General features: G+C 40.3%; 1 protein-coding gene across 5 annotated transcripts in view; it reads right to left on the bottom strand.

Moving 5' to 3' along the window:
* Positions 1-22040, bottom strand: part of LOC115224739 (epidermal growth factor receptor substrate 15-like 1) — a 269100-nt gene that overhangs the window by 115202 nt on the left and 131858 nt on the right. For all 5 annotated transcript variants that reach the window (XM_036513677.1, XM_036513674.1, XM_036513676.1 and 2 more), the window contains 3 exons: positions 15165-15308; positions 6426-6509; positions 5195-5278 (listed from right to left, as the gene is read on the bottom strand). In XM_036513677.1, coding sequence (XP_036369570.1) covers positions 5195-5278; positions 6426-6509; positions 15165-15308 — 312 coding nt within the window. The remainder of the gene's footprint in view (positions 1-5194; positions 5279-6425; positions 6510-15164; positions 15309-22040) is intronic.

The raw sequence follows: 22040 nt of genomic DNA, 5'->3' as shown, positions 1-22040 counted from the left end.
TTTACAACTGGATGCCCTTCCAAACACCAACCACTTTACTGTGTGCACTGGGTACTTTTAAGTGGCACCTGCATTGACAGAGTCACCAAGTACCTGTAAGACAAAAAAAAATCATACACACACACACACACACACAAGGGGAACTTTGGTTAGCAGAAAACAAACCCAAAATAGATTGCCAGGGAAGCTACATGAACAAACAGTTCCATTATACTTTCGTTTTGTCTATAGAAGAAGGATTGCACAGTAATGATAGTACAGATATATAACACGAAAATTGCATTTTTATTGGCAGCATCCATCTATTGAATAATAAATGCATCCATATTAAAGCATGTAATTTACAATGATCCTATTTTCATTATTATTATTATTATATTATTATTATTATTATTATTATTATTATTTTTATTTTATTTGTCACACATAATTGGATGCGAAAAAATGAAAAGATGCAGTAATTAAATTATTCAACAAGTTATTAATCTTATCTATGGAAGAAGCAGCATAAATGCAAGACAGTTTAAACTATTTTTAGATAAACTAATTGAAAGTGCTTCCATGTAGCTCACTGGACCTGCTGGAAATAACAGCCAAATCTCTCACAAATCATAATGTGCCTACTTTACTGGCTAGTACAGCCTTCTTCATTTATTGCAAGAGTTTATTTCGGCGGGGGAAGGGGGGATGACAGTGATAAACGAATCATTGATAAATGAATCACCTTCACACACTTTGTAAATGGAAAGAATGATAGATTCAATGAAACCAAACTCACAGCCCAAAGCAAAGAATCTTCCACTCTTAAGCCCATGCAAATAATAATCCCACCGGTCTTCCATAGTTACTATTATAATAAAAAAGTGAAAGCTTTATATTCAATGCTCTCCGAAACAAAATACAATTGAATTTACTTTAACGAATATAATATGAGTGAAATACATTATTTCATAATTCAAAAGTTGATAATTATAACACTACATACTCATTAATATATATTACCCTTACAAGCTTTAATGTAAACCAGCAGTACACACACACACACACACATGCATATATTTGCAGTTATGGCTATGTGGTATCAAATTTGCTTCCCAAATTTCTGCCAGGCGGCGAGCTGGCAGACTCATTAGCACGCCGGGTGAAATGCGTAGCCGTATTTCGTCTGCCGTTACATTCTGAGTTCAAATTCCGCCGAGGTCGACTTTGCCTTTCATCCTTTCGGGGTCGATAATTTAAGTACCAGTTACGCACTGGGGTCGATATAATCGACTCAATCCGTGTGTCTGTCCTTATTTGTCCCCTCTGTGTTTAGCCCCTTGAGGGTAGTAAAGAAATAGGTATGAAATTTGCTTCTCAACCACATGGTTCTGAGTTCAGTATCTTTTTACAGTAGCCCAGGATGAACAAAACCTTGTGAGTGAATTCAGGAGAGCTCCTTATTTCAGCACCACATGATGCTGGCAAAGGAGCATCACAGTCATAACAAGCAATGTATCGTTACACTCCAATATTCTGAGACATGTCTAGAGAGTGGGGAGGAGGGGGAATTTTAGTTTGACTGAGGAAACAGATGAGGTTTGGTGACAGGAAGGGCATCTGGATGTAGACAATCTAACTCAAAATAAATTCCGTCCGACCAATTGCAAGCATGGGGAAAATGATGAGGATGATGATGATGATATACATCCACCCATCCTACTCATATAATAAATAAATAAATGCGCCCTTTTAAACCCTAGCCAGGCTCATGAGCCCGGTTTCCCGGTTTTTATGGCGTATGTGTTCCCCAGCTGGATGGGACACCAGTCCATCGCAGCGTTACTCATTTTTGCCAGCTGAGTGGACTGGAGCAACATGAAATGAAGTGTTTTGCTCAAGAACACAATGCATTGCCCAGTCCAGGAATTGAAACCACAATCTAGAAGTCATGAGTGCAACATCCTAACCATTAGCTGAGTGGACTGGAGCAACATGAAATGAAGTGTCTTGCTCAAGAACACAATGCACTGCCCAGTCCAGGAATTGAAACCACAATCTGGAAGTCATGAGTGCAACATCCTAACCATTAGCTGAGTGGACTGGAGCAACATGAAATGAAGTGTTTTGCTCAAGAACACAATGCATTGCCCAGTCCAGGAATTGAAACCACAATCTAGAAGTCATGAGTGCAACATCCTAACCATTAGCTGAGTGGACTGGAGCAACATGAAATGAAGTGTCTTGCTCAAGGACACAACGCATCGCCCGGTCCAGGAATCGAAACCACAACCTTACGATCATGGTGCTGACACCCTAACCACTAAGCCACGCGCTTCCACATCCTACTCATATATCGACACATTAAATGACACCAGAAAAATAATGTCTATTTGTCAAGTCAACAAAACCTTTGTACTGTTTGTCCTTACACAACAAAGGAAACCAATTTTTAACTTCTCTTCTCAAGGGTAACATGTAATATGATGAGAAGCGGATACATAAGCACAATTGAAAGTATAATTTCTGTAATATAATCTTCATTCCTGGTTGTTATCCTCATCATCATCATCATTTAGTGTCCACTTTCCATACTGGCATGACTTAGACAGTTTGACTGGAAGTGATAAACCAGAGAGCTGCACCAGGTTCCAATCTGATTTCACATGATTTCTATGTTTATGCACTGGTGGCGCATAAAAGTACCCATTACACTCTTGGAGTGGTTGGCATTAGGAAGGGCATCCAGCTGTAGAAACCATGCCAACTCAGACTAGTGTCTAGTACAGCCTTCCAGCCTTGCCAGTCTGGTCAAACCATCCAACCCATTCCAGCATGGACAATGTTCACTAAAAAAAAAGATGATGATGATGATGATACAATGAAATAAATATTACCCCTTTAGTATTTAAACTAGCCATAACCAACCAAAATATTTTACCGGTTTTATGTTCAAACTGGCCAGGTCTGGCCTCTCACACCTACCCTACTATGGCAGTGTAAAAATAAACAATCACATTGTTCAAATCTTGAAGCTACAAGATAATGCATGATTACCGTAAATCCTCGAGTATAATCCGCATTTTTTCCACAAAATTTAAAGGTCAAAATCCCTAGTGCGTACTATACACGAGGTTAAAAATGAAAATTATTTTCTAAGCAATGTTCTAGTCTCTATTTGCAGTCCGGCAATGTTTATTCAGATGCATTTTGTGATGTCAGGCGTGAAAATACCTTAAGCTAAGCCTGAAAGCAATGAAGTCATAAAAGAATCATCCATAACTTGCAGTAAGCAACATTTATTAAATGTTATTACCGTTATTTCTTTATTTTCTGCAAACAAAATGCACAAAAAAGCTACACGTTTGCATTATGTTATATATACAATAATAATAAAGGACGTTACCGTGTACATTTTTACGAACCAAGGACGTTATATAGACCTCCTTGACTCAAGTTAGACTCAAGGGGTGCGTATTATACACAAGGTTTAGGTTTTTCAGAGGTACAGTCCACTAAAAATCCCCTGCGTATTATATTAAAGGGCAGACTATACTCGAGGATTTACGGTAATTTAAAACAATGTGGATAATTGAGCATTATATTTGACAGGATAATCTAAATGCTAAAGCGTTAAACCTATCAAATAAGGGAATACACACACACACACACATTCCTGCAACACCCCCATAATGTTCATTCAACATCCTTCTTCCATACTGGCATAGACTGGACAGTTCAACAGGATCTGATAAGATAGTGGCCTACGTTAAATTCCAATGTTTACTTTGGCATGATTTCTACAGCCGAGTCCGCTTCATAATGCCAACCACTTTACAGAGGGCACCGGGTGCTGTTTTCCCCCATGGCACCAGCACTAGTGAGGTCACCAAGTGACTCACAAGGCAAGAGGGCACCGGGTGCCGTTTTCCCCCATGGCACCAGCACTAGTGAGGTCACCAAGTGACTCACAAGGCAAGAGAGCACCGGGTGCTGTTTTCCCCCATGGCACCAGCACTAGTGAGGTCACCAAGTGACTCACAAGGCAAGAGAGCACCGGGTGCTGTTTTCCCCCATGGCACCAGCACTAGTGAGGTCACCAAGTGACTCACAAGGCAAGAGAGCACCGGGTGCCGTTTTCCCCCATGGCACCAGCACTAGTGAGGTCACCAAGTGACTCACAAGGCAAGAGGGCACCGGGTGCCGTTTTCCCCCATGGCACCAGCCCTAGTGAGGTCACCAAGTGACTCACAAGGCAAGAGGGCACCGGGTGCTGTTTTCCCCCATGGCACCAGCACTAGTGAGGTCACCAAGTGACTCACAAGGCAAGACTCCCTCGACTCAGTGGAGGGTGAGTAGTACTGAGGGAGGTGGGTTTACGCGCTAGGTGTTGAGAGAGGATGAAGTATGATAGAGGGAATGGAAAAGGTGTTTTACTGCAGAGGAGAAGATGCATGGTTAACCCAGCTGGAAAGGGACCAAAGGTGGTGGTGAAGAGATGCCAGGGTGTAAAAGAAGGGAAACGTGGATGAAAATAGGGGCAATCTGTAAAGTTGCAATGGTATGATCAGTCCAAATATGCTTGATGCATGTTCAAACTGGGGAACAAGCTACTCAGGATGTTTTGTCACGGAGATGATATCTCGCATGTTGACAAATGGTTTGTTTATAACTAGATCAGCTCACAGCGCCATCTACGAAGAATATATCTCACTTGTTGACAAATGGTGCCTATACACCTAGATCAGCTCGCAGCGCCATCTACCCATCTACGGAGAATATATCGTTGTCATCATCATCACCATCTTTATCATTGTCATCATAATGGTGATGATGATGACAACGACAACAACAATGATGATGATGGTGGTGGTGGTGGCAATGATGATGACGATGATGACAATGACGATAATGGTGGTGGAGGTGGTTGTGGTGGTGGTGGGGGAGTGGTGGTTGTGGTGGTGGTGGTAGAGCTAGCAACGACAAAACTATATACACTACACTAATGTTCCTCCGAGTGGTGGTGGTGGGGGGGGTGATGGTTGTGGTGGTGGTGGTTGTGGTGGTGGTAGTTGTGGTGGTGGTAGCGGTGATGGTAGTGGTGGTGGAGCTAGCAATGACAAAGCTATAAACACTACACCAATGTTCCTCCTAGTCTTTGGCAACTGAAGAGAAGAACTATAGAAAGAACAAAAAAGGGAACTTGGCAACTTACAGGTTTTACTTTGTCTCCTGATGCCAACCCATTAACAGGTTGTAACGAGTCGAATAATTTGTCATATTTTGCCTTTTCAGGGGGCTGCAATGAAAAAAACAGAAAAAGAAAATTACATTAATTATAATAATTGTAGCTCAAGTGATGGATGACAATTAATGATTTTCTAACAAAAGCACCAAATCACAACTTTTGAAGGAAAAGGATTTCATGTACTTGTTTCAGCCATTGGACTGCGGCCATGCTGGGGCACCACTTTGAAGGGTTTAGTCAAACAAATCAACCTGTCTGTTTATATGCTACCATTCTACCAGATTCTTTCAACCTAACTGCAAAATTACCAGGATGTAAACAAACCAACAGTGGTTGTCAAGTGGTGATGGTGGTGGTGGGAAACAAACTCAGAATAAAACACACACATCCACCCACACCCACACACTACACACACAAACTGGCTCTTTGTCAGTTAAGAAGACAAGAGTTCCAGGTGATCCGATAAATGGAACAGCCTGCTTGTGAAATTAACATGCAAGTGGCTGAGCACTCTACAAACACGTGTACCCTTAACAAAGTTTCCAGGGAGATGCAGCATGACACAGAGTGTAACAAGGCTAGCCTTTTGAATTACAGGTACTACTCATTTTTGCCAGCTGAGTGGACTGAAGCAACGTGAATAAAGTGCCTTGCTCAAGGACACAGCGCATCACGGGGAATTGAACTCACAACCTTATGATCCCTAAGCCACACACCGTCACTCATATACACACACATATATATATTTCCCTTACTTGTTCCAGTCATTTGACTGGAGCAATGTCTTAAAGGATTTTAGTCAAAGAACTCAATCCCAGAACTTATTCTTTGTAAGCCTAGGACTTATTCTATCAGTCTCTTTTGCCGAACTGCTACATTACAGGGACATAAACACACCAGCATCGGTCATCAAGCAATGGTAGGGGACAAACACAGACACATACACAAACACACACATATATACAGCAGGCTTCTTTCAGTTTCCATCCACCAAATCCACTCGCAAGGCTTTGGTCAACCCGTGGCTATAGTAGAAGGTATCATGCAGTGGGAACCAAAATACTTAATGGCCCCAGAAAACATAACTGATGATGTGTCCAGGTGCATGGAAGAACTTGACTAAAAATGCTTAAATATACTCTGAAGCAGAGACCAGCATTTCAAAGAAATATTGTGAAAAAAGAATGAAGTTACTTACCAATATAACCCAGTTGGTACCTACAGAATGTGGAGGACTCATCACTATTGTTTCAGGAGGAGAAAGGACTGGTTCGACAGGTCCCTAAATTAATAAAATATTAAAAAATTTGTTAAATAAATAGGCAAAAGAAATAATAAGATAAATGAATATAAATGGGAATAAATGGGAATTATTCAAAAGCAAAATATGAGATACTGAAATACTTTGTGACAGCATGTAATGTGATTATGATGATGATGATGATGATGATGATGGTGGTGGCGGCGGCGGTTACTATTTTGTTATTCAGCACTGTTAATCATCTCACACACCCTTCCTCCATCGTTTTCTGGTTCCACTCAATCATTCTCGCCCTCTACTCTAAAATGTAAGCAGTCATGTAGCTTCTCTACTGCAAGGAACCCCACCCGATTTTGCTCGGCCAACCCCCCTCCTGCACCCCTACTTCTCTCATGTTTTTCCTTATCTTTCGCCCCAACGGCTCCCAGCATGAACTCACCCCAACTTGGGATTCATAGCCTTGCAAACTGCATTGACAGCCTTGCCAGTGCTGATGGCGAGAGTACACTGCTGTAAGGTGGTTACCATTGAGAAGGGCATCTGGCCTTGGGAAACATGCTGGGGCAGGCACTGGAGCATGCTGTAGTCCTTGGACTCATCAGATCCTTTCGGACTATCCAACTTATGCTAGCATGGAATGTGGACATTGAAAAGTGATGAGGAGGATAATGGAAGAAAATTATAAAGGAGAAGGTAAGAAAGAAGAGTACAAGCATCACCAAAGATTGCATCTACCTTCAAGAGCTTCTCATAAAGTGATTCTGAATGGTTACATAACTCAGAGGAGAACTTTCTGGATGCAATCCCATGGTCATTCATGACCATAGAGGTAGAGGGGGGTCTTTACCCTTTTACTTCATTATATATACATATGATAGGTCTCTTCCTCTTTCTGTTTACCAAATCTTCTCACAAGGCATTGGTTAGTCTGGGGCTAAAGTAGAAGACACTTGCCCAAACTGTCAAGAAATGGAACTGAAACCAAAACCATTTGGTAGGGAAGCAAGCTTCTTACCACATAGCCATGCCTGCATATATCTAATCAATCAAACGAAGAGAAAAATATTAAATATGCACCTTTTTCCTTCTAATTCCTTGATTTCAACTTCAGATTTCTAACCGAACTTCTGATGCAGAAATGATTATCTCCCTTGTGGTAGTTGTAAGCATTAGAGGAACGACATCATCATCAGGGATAGGTAACAACTTATGCCAGCATTAAAATACAGATGGTGGAGATGGTAGGAGTGATAAACATGCATGTACGAGAGTATGGTAAGTAGCTTGCTACCCAACCATATAGTTTCAGGTTCAGCCCTACTGAATGGCATCTTGGGCAAGCATCCTCTACTACAGTGGTTCCCAAAGTGGGCAGTATTGTATAAATGTGTGTGTGTGTAGTTCAAATTTACAGAAAACAAAAGATGAAGACAGGTGGGGAGCAACAAGTAGGTGCATACTCAAGGGGAATGGAAAATTCTTTGATGTTTCAAGCCGACACTCTTTGGCAGAAAAGACTGAGAGGGGGTAACATGAAGAGAGAACAATTAATGTTTCAATGATGACGACGATGATGATGATGATTGACACATACATACAGACATACAAACATACATAGCCCTGCCTAAATACTAATCTTGAGAAATTAAGCTTCTCAAAACCAGAAAGGAAAAAGCTGATTCAAAGATTACAAATCTAATCCATCACTTGAACTGTAAATATCTGTAAAACTTTGCAGGAGTTTAACATTCAAATATAAATATATCATGTCTAGATATGCAAGTATATGCATGAGAAGACATATACATAAAACAAAACATATAAATCTGCACATATACATACATACATACATACATACATACATACAAACAAACAAACAAACAAACAAAATTACTCTGCTATTGATGTTGAAATTCCTATGAAGGAGTCTTGGATCAAGGTTAGAAACTTGCTCTTTCTCTATTGGCAAGAAATCTTGAAATAAAACTGAATAATGACATGCGTATATTCTTACATACAAAAACATACAGTAATTCCTCGCCATATCACGGTTCACCTACAGCAGTTCACCTGTCACGATTTATTATTTAAGCTTCCATTGATACCTCCGTGGTGTTATTTTGCATTTATGATAAAATAAACATATAGAAATTATGAAAATAATAATAAAAAATATACAGTACAGTACTGTTTCTACTTTGCAGATTCTCGCCTATCACGGAAGGTTTTGGAACATAATACCCGCGATAGTCAAGGGATTACTGCATATATAATTAAATTAAGCAATTGTTTAGCAATGTATCATCAAAAAGGAAAACTATAACTGTCATTAAATATGACAGATGGGGTTAGAACACCTACAATGCTAGAAATAAGAGCTAAAGTGCTCTGATGCTCCAGTCAGTATGTATATATCATCATCATCATCATCATCGTTTAGCATCCGCTTTCCATGCTAGCATGGGTTGGACGGTTCAACTGGGGTCTGAGAAGCCCGAAGGCTGCACCAGGCCCAGTCTGATCTGGCAGTGTTTCTACGGCTGGATGCCCTTCCTAATGCCAACCACTCCGTGAGTGTAGTGGGTGCTTTTTACGTGCCACCAGCACAGGTGCCATACAAGGCTGGCAACAGCCACGATCAGATGGTGCTTTTTACGTGCTACTGGCACGTAGGCCAGGTGAGGCTGGTAACGGCCACGATCGGATGGTGCTTTTTACATGTCACCGGCATGCAGGCCAGTCGGGGCAGTGCTGGCAACGGCCACATTCGGATAGTTCTCTTACATGCCACCGGCACTGGTATCACAGCTACAATTTCCATTGATGTTGATCGATTTCGGGCGCAATGGCCCAGTGGTTAGGGCAGCAGACTCGCAGTCATAGGATCGCGGTTTCGATTCGCAGACCGGGCGTTGTGAGTGTTTATTGAGTGAAAACACCTATCGCTCCACGAGGCTCCGGCAAGGGGTGGTGGCAATCCCTGCTGTACTCTTTCGCCACAACTTCCTCTCACTCTTTCTTCTGTTGGCCTGCTCGCTTAGCCAGCGGGGTGGCGTCATTTGAAGGCTAAAACAATGCAAAGCACATTGTGACCAGCGATGTGTAACAACATCTGATAGCCTGGTCGGTTACGTGATCACGTGATATATATATATATATATATATATATATATATATTTCCTTAACTCATTTACGTTATGCATTTGTTAAGGGGCTCACCCCAAAGAAGTATTTTTTTTTCCAGAAAGAGATATCACTGCAATTTGGTAGAGTCATGTTATAACCATTTACTGAGGATGTTTACTACAGCACAAATATATGACTACCAAATCTCAATCACACACACACACACATAGATATATATTGAACATAGAAATTAAATGATAATGATGATTATTATATATGTGTGTGTATATATATATATATATATATATATATATATATGTGTAAGCAACAAGGATATCGAGAGGTAATGCAGTATGATCGTTGCTTATTTTGATTATAATCACCCCATTTTGAAATATATGGATAATACCATACTAAATTCTGGTGCCTTTAACCTAAGTACCATATTCAACTGAATCTAAATTTTACTGAACTTATATATATATATATATATATATAATATACATATATATAGACGTACACATTACCATATACACATAATAGCCAATGCTGATATCAAATCTGAGAAGCCCAATCAGTGTTCTCTTTTTATTATTTGTTTTGTGTGTTTATTTTTGTTTTTGTTTTTTCTGTTTATCGGGTTCTTTTCCTTCAATACAAATGTATGTTTAATAGACAAGGAAATCATTAATATTGCAAAGAATTGAAATGAGAGAGAGAGAGAGAGAGAGAGAGAGAGAGAGAGAGACAAACAGACAGGCAGGCAGACAAAAGATAGGTAATTAAAAACATATATATGTATGTATGTGTATGTATATAATATATATATATATATTATATATATATATATATATATATGTATGTATGTATGTGTATATATATATATATGTATGTATGTATGTATATGTGGATATATATATATATATATATATATGCCAACCCCCCTCCAATCCATAAGGACCATCACTATCAATAACAATCAAAGTGGTAGCAGTAGTAGCAGCAGTAGCAGCAATGGATAAAACATGTTAAACAAGAGGAAGAAGCTACTAAATAACAGTAATCTACAAACTCATGTGATTGATGAAAAAAAAAAATACAGGAGAGAGAGAGAGAGAGAGAAGAGAGAGAGAGAGAGAGAGGAGAGAGAGAGAGAGGAGAGAGAGAGAGGCATTAGCATAGGTGCGTGGGGGGGGAGCAGCATGTGCTTGTCTGTGTGTGCGTGTGTTTTGCTAGCTTTGGAATAAATCAATAACCGATGAAGTGTAGGAGGTAAGACGGGGGGGGGCGGCTGGGGGGAAGGGGGAACAGCTGACTGGGCAGGGGAGACAGAGACAGTGCTGAACAACATAGATTCACTGTGGTAGTGGTGGTGGTGGTGGTGGTTGCAGAAGTGGTATTGGTGGTGATGGTGGCAGTAGTAGTTGTTGTTGTAGTAGTAGTAGTAGTAGTAGTAGTAGCATTGATGGTTGTGGTTGTGGTGGTGGTGGATGTAGTCGTAATGGTGATGGTGGTAGTCATCAGTGTGGTGATGGAGATAGAAATAGTATAGGTGGTTGTAGTAGTGGTGTTGGTAGTAACAGTATTATTAGTGATTTTGGAAGTAGTAGTAGTAGTAATAGAAATATGGGTAGTGGTGGTGATAATGATGATGGAGATAGAAGCAGTGTAAGTAGTAGTAGTAATAGTAGTTGTAGAATTGGTAGTAGTAGTAGTAGTAGTGGTAGTAGTAGTAGTAGAATTGGTAGTTTGGGTGGTAGTAGTGGTTGTGGTTGGGGCTGTGGTAGTAGTGGCGGTGGTGGTGGTGATAGTAGTAGTAGTAGAATTGGTAGTTTGGGTAATAGTAGTAGTAGTAGTAGAATTGGTAGTTTGGGTAATAGTAGTAGTAGTGGTGGTAGGGGGCTCTGGTAGTAGTGGTGGTAGTGGTAGTAGTAGTAGTAGTGGTGGTGTGGTGGTGGTGGTGATGGTGGTGGTGGTGGTTGGTCCTTGTTGTGATGGCAAGATTTGTATAGGAGGTGGTAGTGTTGGTGGTTGTGGCAGCAGAGAGCTGAATGGAAGAGACTGAAGAAGTGAAGAGCCAAAGCAAAGGAGACAGAAGGAGCGAGAAAAGTTAAAAGAAGAGGAAGAAAGAAATGAAATGTGTGGATGATGGAGGAGAATGAGGAGGGATGAAGTTGGAGGGAAGGAGAAGATGAAGGAAAGTAAGAAGTGACTGGAAGGGCATCTGGCAGTAGAAAATCTTCAACATATTCCATTCAACCATGCAAGCATGGAAGAGCGAGCATTAGATGAGGACGACAATCCAAATGATACACGTGTGCATCAATGGTTGTTTAAAAAAGGATAACTTCAAAGGGGATGAGGAATGGAATGAGTGAAGAGTAAATGAGAAAGAGAGAGAGAGGATGTGTGTGTGTGTGTGTGTGTTACTGCCACTCTGCTTAACATCACATGGCAGTTGTAAAAAAGGGTCACTGTTATACAAGCAGTGTCCTTTGTTTCCAATCTTTCATGAAAACAAGTCTGGTCTTGAGGAAATGAATAAGAGTTGGTGTCTGGAAGAGCATCCCAGCTGTAGCTAAGAGGAACGTAAGAGAAATAACAATAAGTGACAAGTGAATTAGTTAGGGAGGCAAAAATGGGAAGGAGTACCCCTAGCTGTACTATGGCTAGATATGATGAACATCAACAGCTGGATACCAAACAGGCTTGTCCAATTTGCACTGGATAGACACCAGATACAGTTTGAGGGTTTCCTCAGGTGTGAGTTAGATGAAAGGGAACATTACTTATAAGTTCCAAGTGGGAAGACCAGACCCTATCTGCCATAAACAGTAAAGGGTCTTGGGAAGGTCTTCAACTCCAGTCTGAAGGACACACAGTCCATCATGTTGACCGAAACTGACCTAGAAGACTAGGATATTGGGAAGATTTTTAACCCTTTCGCATTCAGATTACTCTGTCAAATATAATGCTTTTTCATTCACATTGTTTTGAATTAATCCTGCATTACAGGCGCAGGAGTGGCTGCGTGGTAAGTAGCTTGTTTACCAACCACATGGTTCCGGGTTCAGTCCCACTGCGTGGCACCTTAGGAAAGTGTCTTCTACTATAGCCTTGGGCTGACCAAAGCCTTGTGAGTGGATTTGGTAGACGGAAACTGAAAGAAGCCCGTCGAATATATGTATATATATATGCGTGTGTGTGTTTGTGCGTCTGTGTTTGTCCCCCTAGCATTGCTTGACAACCGATGCTGGTGTGTTTATGTCCCCGTTACTTAGCGGTTCGGCAAAAGAGACTGATAGAATAAGTACCGGGCTTACAAAAGAATAAGTCCCAGGGTCGAGTTACTCGATTAAGGGCGGTGCTCCAGCATGGCCACAGTCAAATGACTGAAACAAGTAAAAGAGTAAAGAGTATCTTTTAGCTCTGAGAATTTGATGATGTGATGGTTTTATTTTGAGGATGTCATTGTAGGATATGAGCGAGAGGCCAGATCTAGATGGTTTGAACATAAAAGAAGGAGAAAATTTGGGCCAGATATGGCCAGTTCAAATGCTAAAGGGTTAAGGCCTTGTTCTACTAATATAGGATTCTTCACAAGAATCCTCTGGCCCTTGCTGTACTGGTGGGCTTTGAGCATAAAGTGAAAGGCCATTTTTGCCGGTGGACAGGTTTATGTACAGCCTGAAGAGTACTGGACTAAACAGAAGAAGTAACAAGCTTTCCATTTTGTTATGTCAGGGAAAAATTCATGATGTCATGGGAACAAGTGTTGTGATACTTGAGAACACCTGCAAGACACAAGTTGAAGGAACAGGAGAGTGTCTAATGCAGAATGCTATGAGGAGAGGAAGTGGAGGGCAGCAAAAGCAGCTGAAACACAAGACCATTCTTCATAGTGCAACACAGAGCAGGACCAGTCTCAGGAGCACAACAACTTGATATGACACACTCAGCAAGAAGAAAAGGTGGAAGCTGGTGCAGATGGGAGTGCAAAGGTCTGTAGACGAAAGGTGGGCAAACAGAGTAAGGGCAATGTGTGGACAAAGTGTCTGGTTGGAATGAAAACAGAGGATGAAGCAGAATGTCACTTGAGAAGATACTCACAGAGGACCAAGTTCTTGATTAAGGGAATCTACAGTGTGCTCTGCAGCCCATCCAACTTACATAGGACAAGACAACTGCATGTGCCACCCACTTCATGTTCCAAGATAGAGACCCTTGAAGGTGGTGAACTGGCAGAAATGTTAGTACACCAGGCAAAATGCTTAGCGGTATTTCATTTGCCGCTACGTTCTGAGTTCAAATTCCGCCGAGGTCGACTTTGCCTTTCATCCTTTCGGGGTCGGTAAATCAAGTACCAGTTACGTACTGGGGTTAATCTAATTGACTTAATCCCTTTCTCCTTCTTTGTCTCCTCTATGTTTAGCCCCTTGTGGGTAATAAAGAAATAAGATAGAGACCCTTGAACATATCATGGACGGATGTACCAAGGCACTGGGCAAAGGACACTGTTGTTGAAGACCTGATCGCAAACCCAAGATCATCATTGAAGCAATCAGCAAGGGGGACCAGTGACAGTAGAAACACCCATACTAGTCAGGAGGACCAGTTTTGTCAAAGAGGAAGAGTAGCAAAAGAAAGGACCCAAGAAAAGCCCTGATAGTTTCCAGAGCATGTGATTGGATAATGAAAATGACTTACAAGAAGCAGCTGAAATTTGTCCCATCTTTCACCCTCATGGGATGATAACTGGTCCTCACTGAAACCAAATATCATCTTGTTTTTGAACTAATTAGGCAGATCATCTTAACTCTTTAGCAATTTAACCAGCCATATCCATCCCCAATATTCTATCTCTTTATGTTCAAACTGAACAGATCTGGCCTCTCACACCTACCTTACAATGTCGTTCTAAAAATAAATAACCACAGCATTGAAATCTTGAAGCTATGAGATAATGCATGATTAATTCAAAACAATGTGAATATATAAGCATTACATTTGATAGAGCAGTTCTTCTCAACCAATTTTTTTATCTATAGACCCCTTTGATTACTATTTTATTCTAGTGAACCCCATAGCCGTTTGATGTAGAAACTATGCAATGGGGTCGATGTAATCGACTTAATCCCTTTGTCTGTCCTTGTTTGTCCCCTCTATGTTTAGCTCCTTGTGGGCAATAAAGAAATAAGAAAGAGTAAGAAAGCCCTTGTGGGTGTTTGCTGTTGTCTGCTTACCTAACATCATGTGACAGCTGTAAACAAGTGCCACAGTTACACAAGCAGTGTCCTTTGTTTTGAATCTTTTGTGAAAATGTGTTTGGTCTTGAGAAAACAGATAAGAGTTGGTGACTGGAAGGGCACCCAGCAGTAGAAAAATTTGAACTCAACACATTCAGTCCGACCAACACAAGCATGGAAAAGTGGCTGCTATGATGATGACGATGATGATGATGATGAAGATGATGATGAAACAGATAAGCCAAAATGGTAAGGGAGCAATATAGTTCAGATTTACTGTAACAAGGAACTGGATTCCACTTACCAGATTTGGTGGCGGTGTTTCAGAAGGCAGTCTCCCAAGAGAGATTTCATGTCCAATTTGTGCAAGAGCTATCAGCTTGAGAGCAATAAAAAATCCTGGTTTCTCTAAGTATCCTTTTCCAGTTGGATCAGATAGATCCCATATCTGAAGAAGAAGTTATCAAGAGAATACGCTATTACAACAGCATATAAAGATAAAAAGATATTCGAATACTTAATACATTCTATTATACACATACATACACACACACACACACACACACACAAATACATGTATGTATGTGTGTGTGTGTGTGTGTGTGTGTATGTATGTATATGTACATCGGTATATATGCATGAGTGCAAATGTGTATGTGTATGTATTTATGTATATTAATGGATATGTACGTATAAGTGTGTGTATGCATGTATGTATGTTTATTAATGGAAATGCTTTTTCATTCTAACTATATATATATATATATATATATATATATATATATATACACTTTATTTAAAGCAGCAGAAAATTCAACAAAATCTGTTACTCTGAGTTTCCCATTACCGTTCATCGGACAGTTTTTGCTAGAATCGGACAGTTTTTGCCATTCTAGCAAAAACTGTCCGATGAACGGCAACAGGAAACTCAGAGTAACAGATTTTGTTGAATTTTCTGCTGCTTTAAATAAAGCATATTACTCTACCACTGGTATTTGAGTACTCTTGTTTCACATTTATGTGTTTACTCCGGTATATATATATATATATATATATATATATATATATATATATATATATATATATATATATATTATATATATATATATGTATATATATATTACAGAGATGTACTTGCACAGCAAGTGACCTGATCTGAAATCATGTACTGGACCGAAAACAATTGCAACATGGAAGGTGTTTATAAACCATTAAAGAAACACACACAAAGCATTAGATTCACTTCAACATTTAATTTAATTTGCCAAAATATTTTTCGTCACTTTGAGATCGCGACCTGTTCAATAACAAAATTCTGTACTGCATCCTTTATATATATACTAGCAGAATTGCCCGGCGTTGCTCGGGGCTGAATTGCTTGAAAGTACTGTTAATGATTGCACTGAATTATGATGATTATTCAGGCAATATTGAAATAAGCTTACGGTGGGAGATAAGGACTTAACGCCAACGTGTGCCATTGCATTGTTTTGGGGAACCAAATTTCTGATGAGCTTATAGGGGCACTAACTTTAAGTTTGAGAAAGTGTGGTGTAGTCCGGGGTGCTCAAAGGAATTGAGTACCTCTATTGGATAGTTGATGACGTCCTCTGGGTCAGGAGTTGTATCGATAGACTGATATACATCGACTTCCCCATGAATGAGTTTTAGCATTTCATCATTAATATGGTGAACAGTTTTATTCCTCGGGGCCAGTATAGCCTTTTTTCCAATCCAATCCATATTCTGATAATTAGCTTGTAAATCTGGGAACACTGCATCTCTGAGATCAGAAGGCGTCTTAACAATGGTACAAATGGAATCGATGGCAATATTACCATTTTCATCCCCTGGTATTTTGCCTTCGCCAAGTGCAAGGAGAGTGTGAGGAAATGCTGGTGATGTGATATTACGTCGCATATGAGCACGCATATTGGTGTGAAGTTTGAGAGTTACTTCCGTTTATTTAAAAAAATATGCATCAAAATGGAAAAAAATGATGGTAAATTATTTGTAAAATCATAGACTCATCGTAGACGCGCGCTAATACCCAGAAGGGCTCGATATGAATCACGACTATAAGATACCGGTTTTGGTTAAACTGCATCGCAAAATGTGGGAGTAGTTAGGAATCTAAATCGGAGTAGACAGACACACAACCTTTCTTTTATATATAAATACATACATACCACACACACACACACACACACAACACACACATACATGCATACATACATATACACATAACTGAGTAAAAAATTTCAGTTATCTCTCTCTTTCACACATTACTCTCTCTGTCTCTTCACACACACTAACAGAAGCACTTCACTTACACAACATACTGTCTGTCTCCCACACTCCATCAAACACACACACACACACATGTACATCAATGAGTCCCATGCACGGTAACTTCAAAAGAACTTCCCTCGTCATACAATCGCTTTCTCTTAGTCTCTTTCGCTCTCATTACTTATGTAAAAAAATAAAAGTTTTTTCTATGTGTGTAAAGAGGAAGTGGGAAGCAGAGTGAAAGAATCACTCACTACAGTAAGTGAATTACTTTCATTTTATTCCTTGCCCACTGTGGTGTGTGCGTTTGCGTGTGGTGTAAACCAGACTAAGAAAAGCATTTGACACACACACCAGAATGTGAGTTTTCTGTAAATTTTGCTTAATTGGAGTTTAAATTTTAAAAACTGGACCTGGCATGACGCGATGCATTGTACTCTTAAAACTGCTAGGTAAATTGTAATTGAAGAAATCCTATATTGTAGATTTGTATAACTCCAAAGGGAGGCAGATAAAATCTGCCTTTTATAATAAGATATATATATAATATATATATATATATATATATATATTATATATAATGATGTCTAAAAACTCCTATTATATTTTTATGATAAAATACAAAGAATTGTATTTAAAAAAATGACTAAAATATTTTGTGTATTGTAGAAGTGTAAGCAATTTATTGCAGATAAATTTTAACCCAAAAATCTTATATAGACCCCCAAGGGTCATATGGGTCCTGGTTGAGAACCCTTGCTTCAAAATAATGTTACTAGAGTGATAGAAACAGTCCAGACCATGCTAAAATGATTTACAGTATTTGGTCAAGACTTGATCATTAATCATCTTGTAGGGTTGATATGAGGGTGCATGGTTCAGTGGTTAGAGCATCAAGCTCACAATTATGAGGTAGTGAATTCGATTCCTGAACAAGATACTTTATTTCACATTGCCCCAGTTCACTCAGCTGTAGAAATGAGTTATATCATCACTGGTGCCAAGCAGTATTTAGGTGCAATCCCATGGTCACTTATGATCGAAAGGGGATTTATTACCCTTTTACTGGTAGTTGGTCTTAACACTGACTAAAACAAAAAAAAAACACACACACAAAGGCATTCCAGACAAAACCATCGTTTTCTAGGATCTCAGGGATTACCTTGTCCAGTACGTCCTTCTTCTTTCAAGACAGTTGGCTGTGATTTGAGATTTAGCTGCTATTTCTGGCAGGTAAGGTGATTGCATCAATTGCCCCCGTCCCCACCTTGTCAGCTTGTTCATTCTCATTATCCCTAGATCTGTTTTGTCAGTGGGGGGTCAGTGAGGGTGTCGGGATGGGGGTATTGTCTGTTGGCTTTGACACTGAACATCCAGTTGTTCAATCAACTGGTTGAGTATTCCAAAGACACATGTACCCATAACATAATTGTTAGCCCAATTCAGCATGAGACAGCACAATAAGGCTAGAGTTTTGAATTGCATGCTGAAGTACAATCCAGAGTGAGGGAGAGAGAGAGAGAGAGAAAAGGAGAATCAGTTAAAGAGAGAGTGAAAGAGAGAGAGAAAAGAGAAGTGGAGAGAGTGAAAGAGACAGAGTAAAAGAGATAGAGAGGGAGAGAGAGTCGGAAAAAAGACAGAGAGTGATGGAGTGAAAGAGAGAGTGAATGAGAGAGAGAGAGAAGAATTGACCCCAGAAGCCAACTGGTATTTTATTTATCAACCCCTGAAAGAATGAAAGGCAAAGTTAACCTCAACAGGATTTGACCTAAGAACATGACAGAGATTCATAAGGAATGGCACAAGGCATTCTTTCTGATGCTCTCCCGATTCTGCCCATCAGAGGTCAAGGAGACACTAAACACAGGAAATTCCTAAGTAAGTAACAATAAACCCCAATCTTTTTTGTTTGTTTGTTCTTTTTTTGTTTTGAGGTGGTGGGGTGTCAGGAAATGTCTACACTGAATAATTAACCCCACCTTCTGAAGTGATTCCAACACTACCCCCCCCCCCCACACACACACACAACAGTACATGGTACCAGGAGGAAAGAGGAAGGTTAATGACATCTACTTAGGAGGGACACTGATACAGATATCCTATCATTAAACACAACCAACACCTGACACATGAGCACAATTGAAAACCAGACCAAGGGAAGAGCCACTACATGGTCTTTTGTCATCATCATCCTCATCATCATCATCATTTTTAATGTTCATTTCTTTTTTTTCATGTTTGCATGGGTCAGACAGAGTTTACTGAGGTAGATTTTCTACAGCCAAACGCTCCTCCTGTTGTAGGTGTGTTTGTGGAATACTCAACCATCATCACCATCATCATCATTATCACTTAACATCCATTGTCCATGCTGGCATGGGTTGGACGGTTTGAGCAGGGCTGGCAAGCTGAGGAGCTGCACTAGACTCCAGTCAGATTTGGCATGATTTCTACAGCTCGATGCCCTTCCCAATGCCAACCACTTCCAAGAGTGTAATGGGTGCTTTTACATGCCACAGGCATGCTGTCATGACTACGATTTCACTCGGCTTGATGGGTCTTCTACTCAAGCACAGTATATTGCCAAAGGCCTCAATCATTTGTCATTGCCTCCGTGAGGCTCAAAGCTCAAAAGGTGCTTTTCACGTGCCACCAACATAGGCCACATTGCCTCCATGAGGCCCAATGCTCGAAAGTTACTTTTTACATACCTATTTCTTTATTATCCACAAGGGGCTAAACATAGAGGGGACAAACAAGGACAGACATAAGTATTAAGTCGATTACATCGACCCCAGTGCGTAACTGGTACTCAATTTATCGACCCCAAAAGGATGAAAGGCAAAGTCGACCTCGGCGGAATTTGAACTCACAACGTAACGACAGACGAATTACGGCTACGCTTTTCGCCCGGCGCGCTAACGTTTCTGCCAGCTCGCCGCCTTTTTACATACCACCGGCACAGGTGCCAGTTACGTGACCCCCACTTTCACTTCACAAGTAAGCCACACCCCTGACCAGATCAAGGGGGGGGGGCTCATCATTGTAAGCAACGGAATGCCAGACCATCTCTTATAATAGATTCCATGAATAATTGCTAATTTGGAGCTAAACTACAAAAAATACAATGACAGCTAAACCTGCCCCACCTCCCAAAGCAAAAAAAAAGAGAAAGAAAGAAAAAACAAATAACCTAACCCCAGATATACAAAATGACCTGAAGCCAAACAACAGCAACAACCACTGACAAGGAAAACCAGACAGATGAATTATCTTATGTGCTTTAAAATGAATAGCTTTCTGTCAATAGTGAAACAGGCTGTGTTGGATGAATGCCACATGCTTAAGTGATAGTGTATTTATGTATGTTAAATGATGTAAGAAAATACAAAATATAGAGATATAGTAGAGAAACAGTTATAGGCAGAGGCATGGCTGTGTGGTATGTTGTTTGGCTTCTCGGTTGCATGGTTCTGGGTTCAGTTTGACTGTGTGGTGGTCTTGGGTAAGTGCCTTCTTCTACTGGAGCCTCAGGCTGGCTAAAAAGCTTTATAAGTGGATTTGATTGATGGAAACTCTGTGTGTGTGTGTGTGTGTGTGTATTTGTGAGTAGGCAACACTTCTATAAAGACACGTGTGTGTGTGTGTATATGTGTATGCATGTGTGTGTATATATATGCGTATGTGTGTGCATTTGTAAGTCGGCAAACTTCTATAAAGACATGTTAGTATGTGTGTGTGTGTGTGTGTATGTGTGTATTTGTGAGTAGGCAACACTTCTATAAAGACATGTGTGTGTATATGTGTATGCATGTGTGTATGTGTGTGTGCATTTGTGAGTAGGCAAACTTCTATAAAGACATGTTAGTGTGTGTATGTGCATGTATGGGAGTGTATACGTGTGTGTGTGCGTATGGTTGTGTGTTGGGGGCGGTGTTTCCTTGTCTTGGACATCAGATTATAGCTGTCGCTGCCATACAAGCAGGGTCATTCACTTCGAGTATTCTCCAAGAACATGCCTGGCCAGGGAGAAATATTACCTTGGTAGGAAACAGGTGAGTGTTGGCAACAGGGAAAGCCTCCAGCCATAGAAAACCTGCCTCAAATAAGCTCCATCCAACCCACACAAGCATGGAGAGATGGATATTAAAATGATGATGAATGAATATTCTCTCTCTCAATATTACCTGCGTCGCCTTACTAGCACCTGTGCTGGTGGCATGTGAAAAACATTCAAAGCGAGGTCATTGCCAGTGCCGCTGGACTGGCTCCTGTGCAGGTGAAAATAAAAAACACCATCTGAGAGTGGCCGTTGCCACAGTACCACCTGACTGGCCCTCGTGCCGGTGGCACGTAAAAGCACCAACTACACTCTCAGAGTGGTTGGTGTTAGTAAGGGCATCCAGCTGTAGAAACTCTGCCAGAACAGATTGGAGTCTGGTGCAGCCATCTGGTTCGCCAGACCTCAGTTAAATTGTCCAACCCATGCTAGCATGGAAAGCGGACGTTAAACAATGATGATGATGATGATGATTGTTGTATTTCGGGATGGTCTTTTTTTTTTGTTTGCCAAATAAAATTTCCAGACAATGGACATGAATTAAAATAATAAAATAAGAACTGTAATAAACAAGTGAAGAAAAAATATATAGTGCGCGTGTTTATTTGGCAAAAAAAAAAGGAAAGAAATGACCTTCCCAAAATACAACAATATCTATTTCAACACACTGTTTCACATCAGGAATCTTGCAAAACGAAATGTGTGTGTGTATTGTATGGTTTTATATAATACTGACATGAACTAAAATGATTTTATTTTTTTAATGTAATATTGATTTCAAATTCTGGCACAAGACAAAGCCAGCCTCAGCAGAATTCGTTTTTAAAC

Source organism: Octopus sinensis, linkage group LG26, assembly GCF_006345805.1.
Source record: "Octopus sinensis linkage group LG26, ASM634580v1, whole genome shotgun sequence".
In the NCBI taxonomy this organism is placed as follows: Eukaryota; Metazoa; Mollusca; class Cephalopoda; order Octopoda; family Octopodidae; genus Octopus; species Octopus sinensis.
Note: the sequence above shows the minus strand (reverse complement) of the source record. Positions and strands in the feature narration are given on the sequence as shown.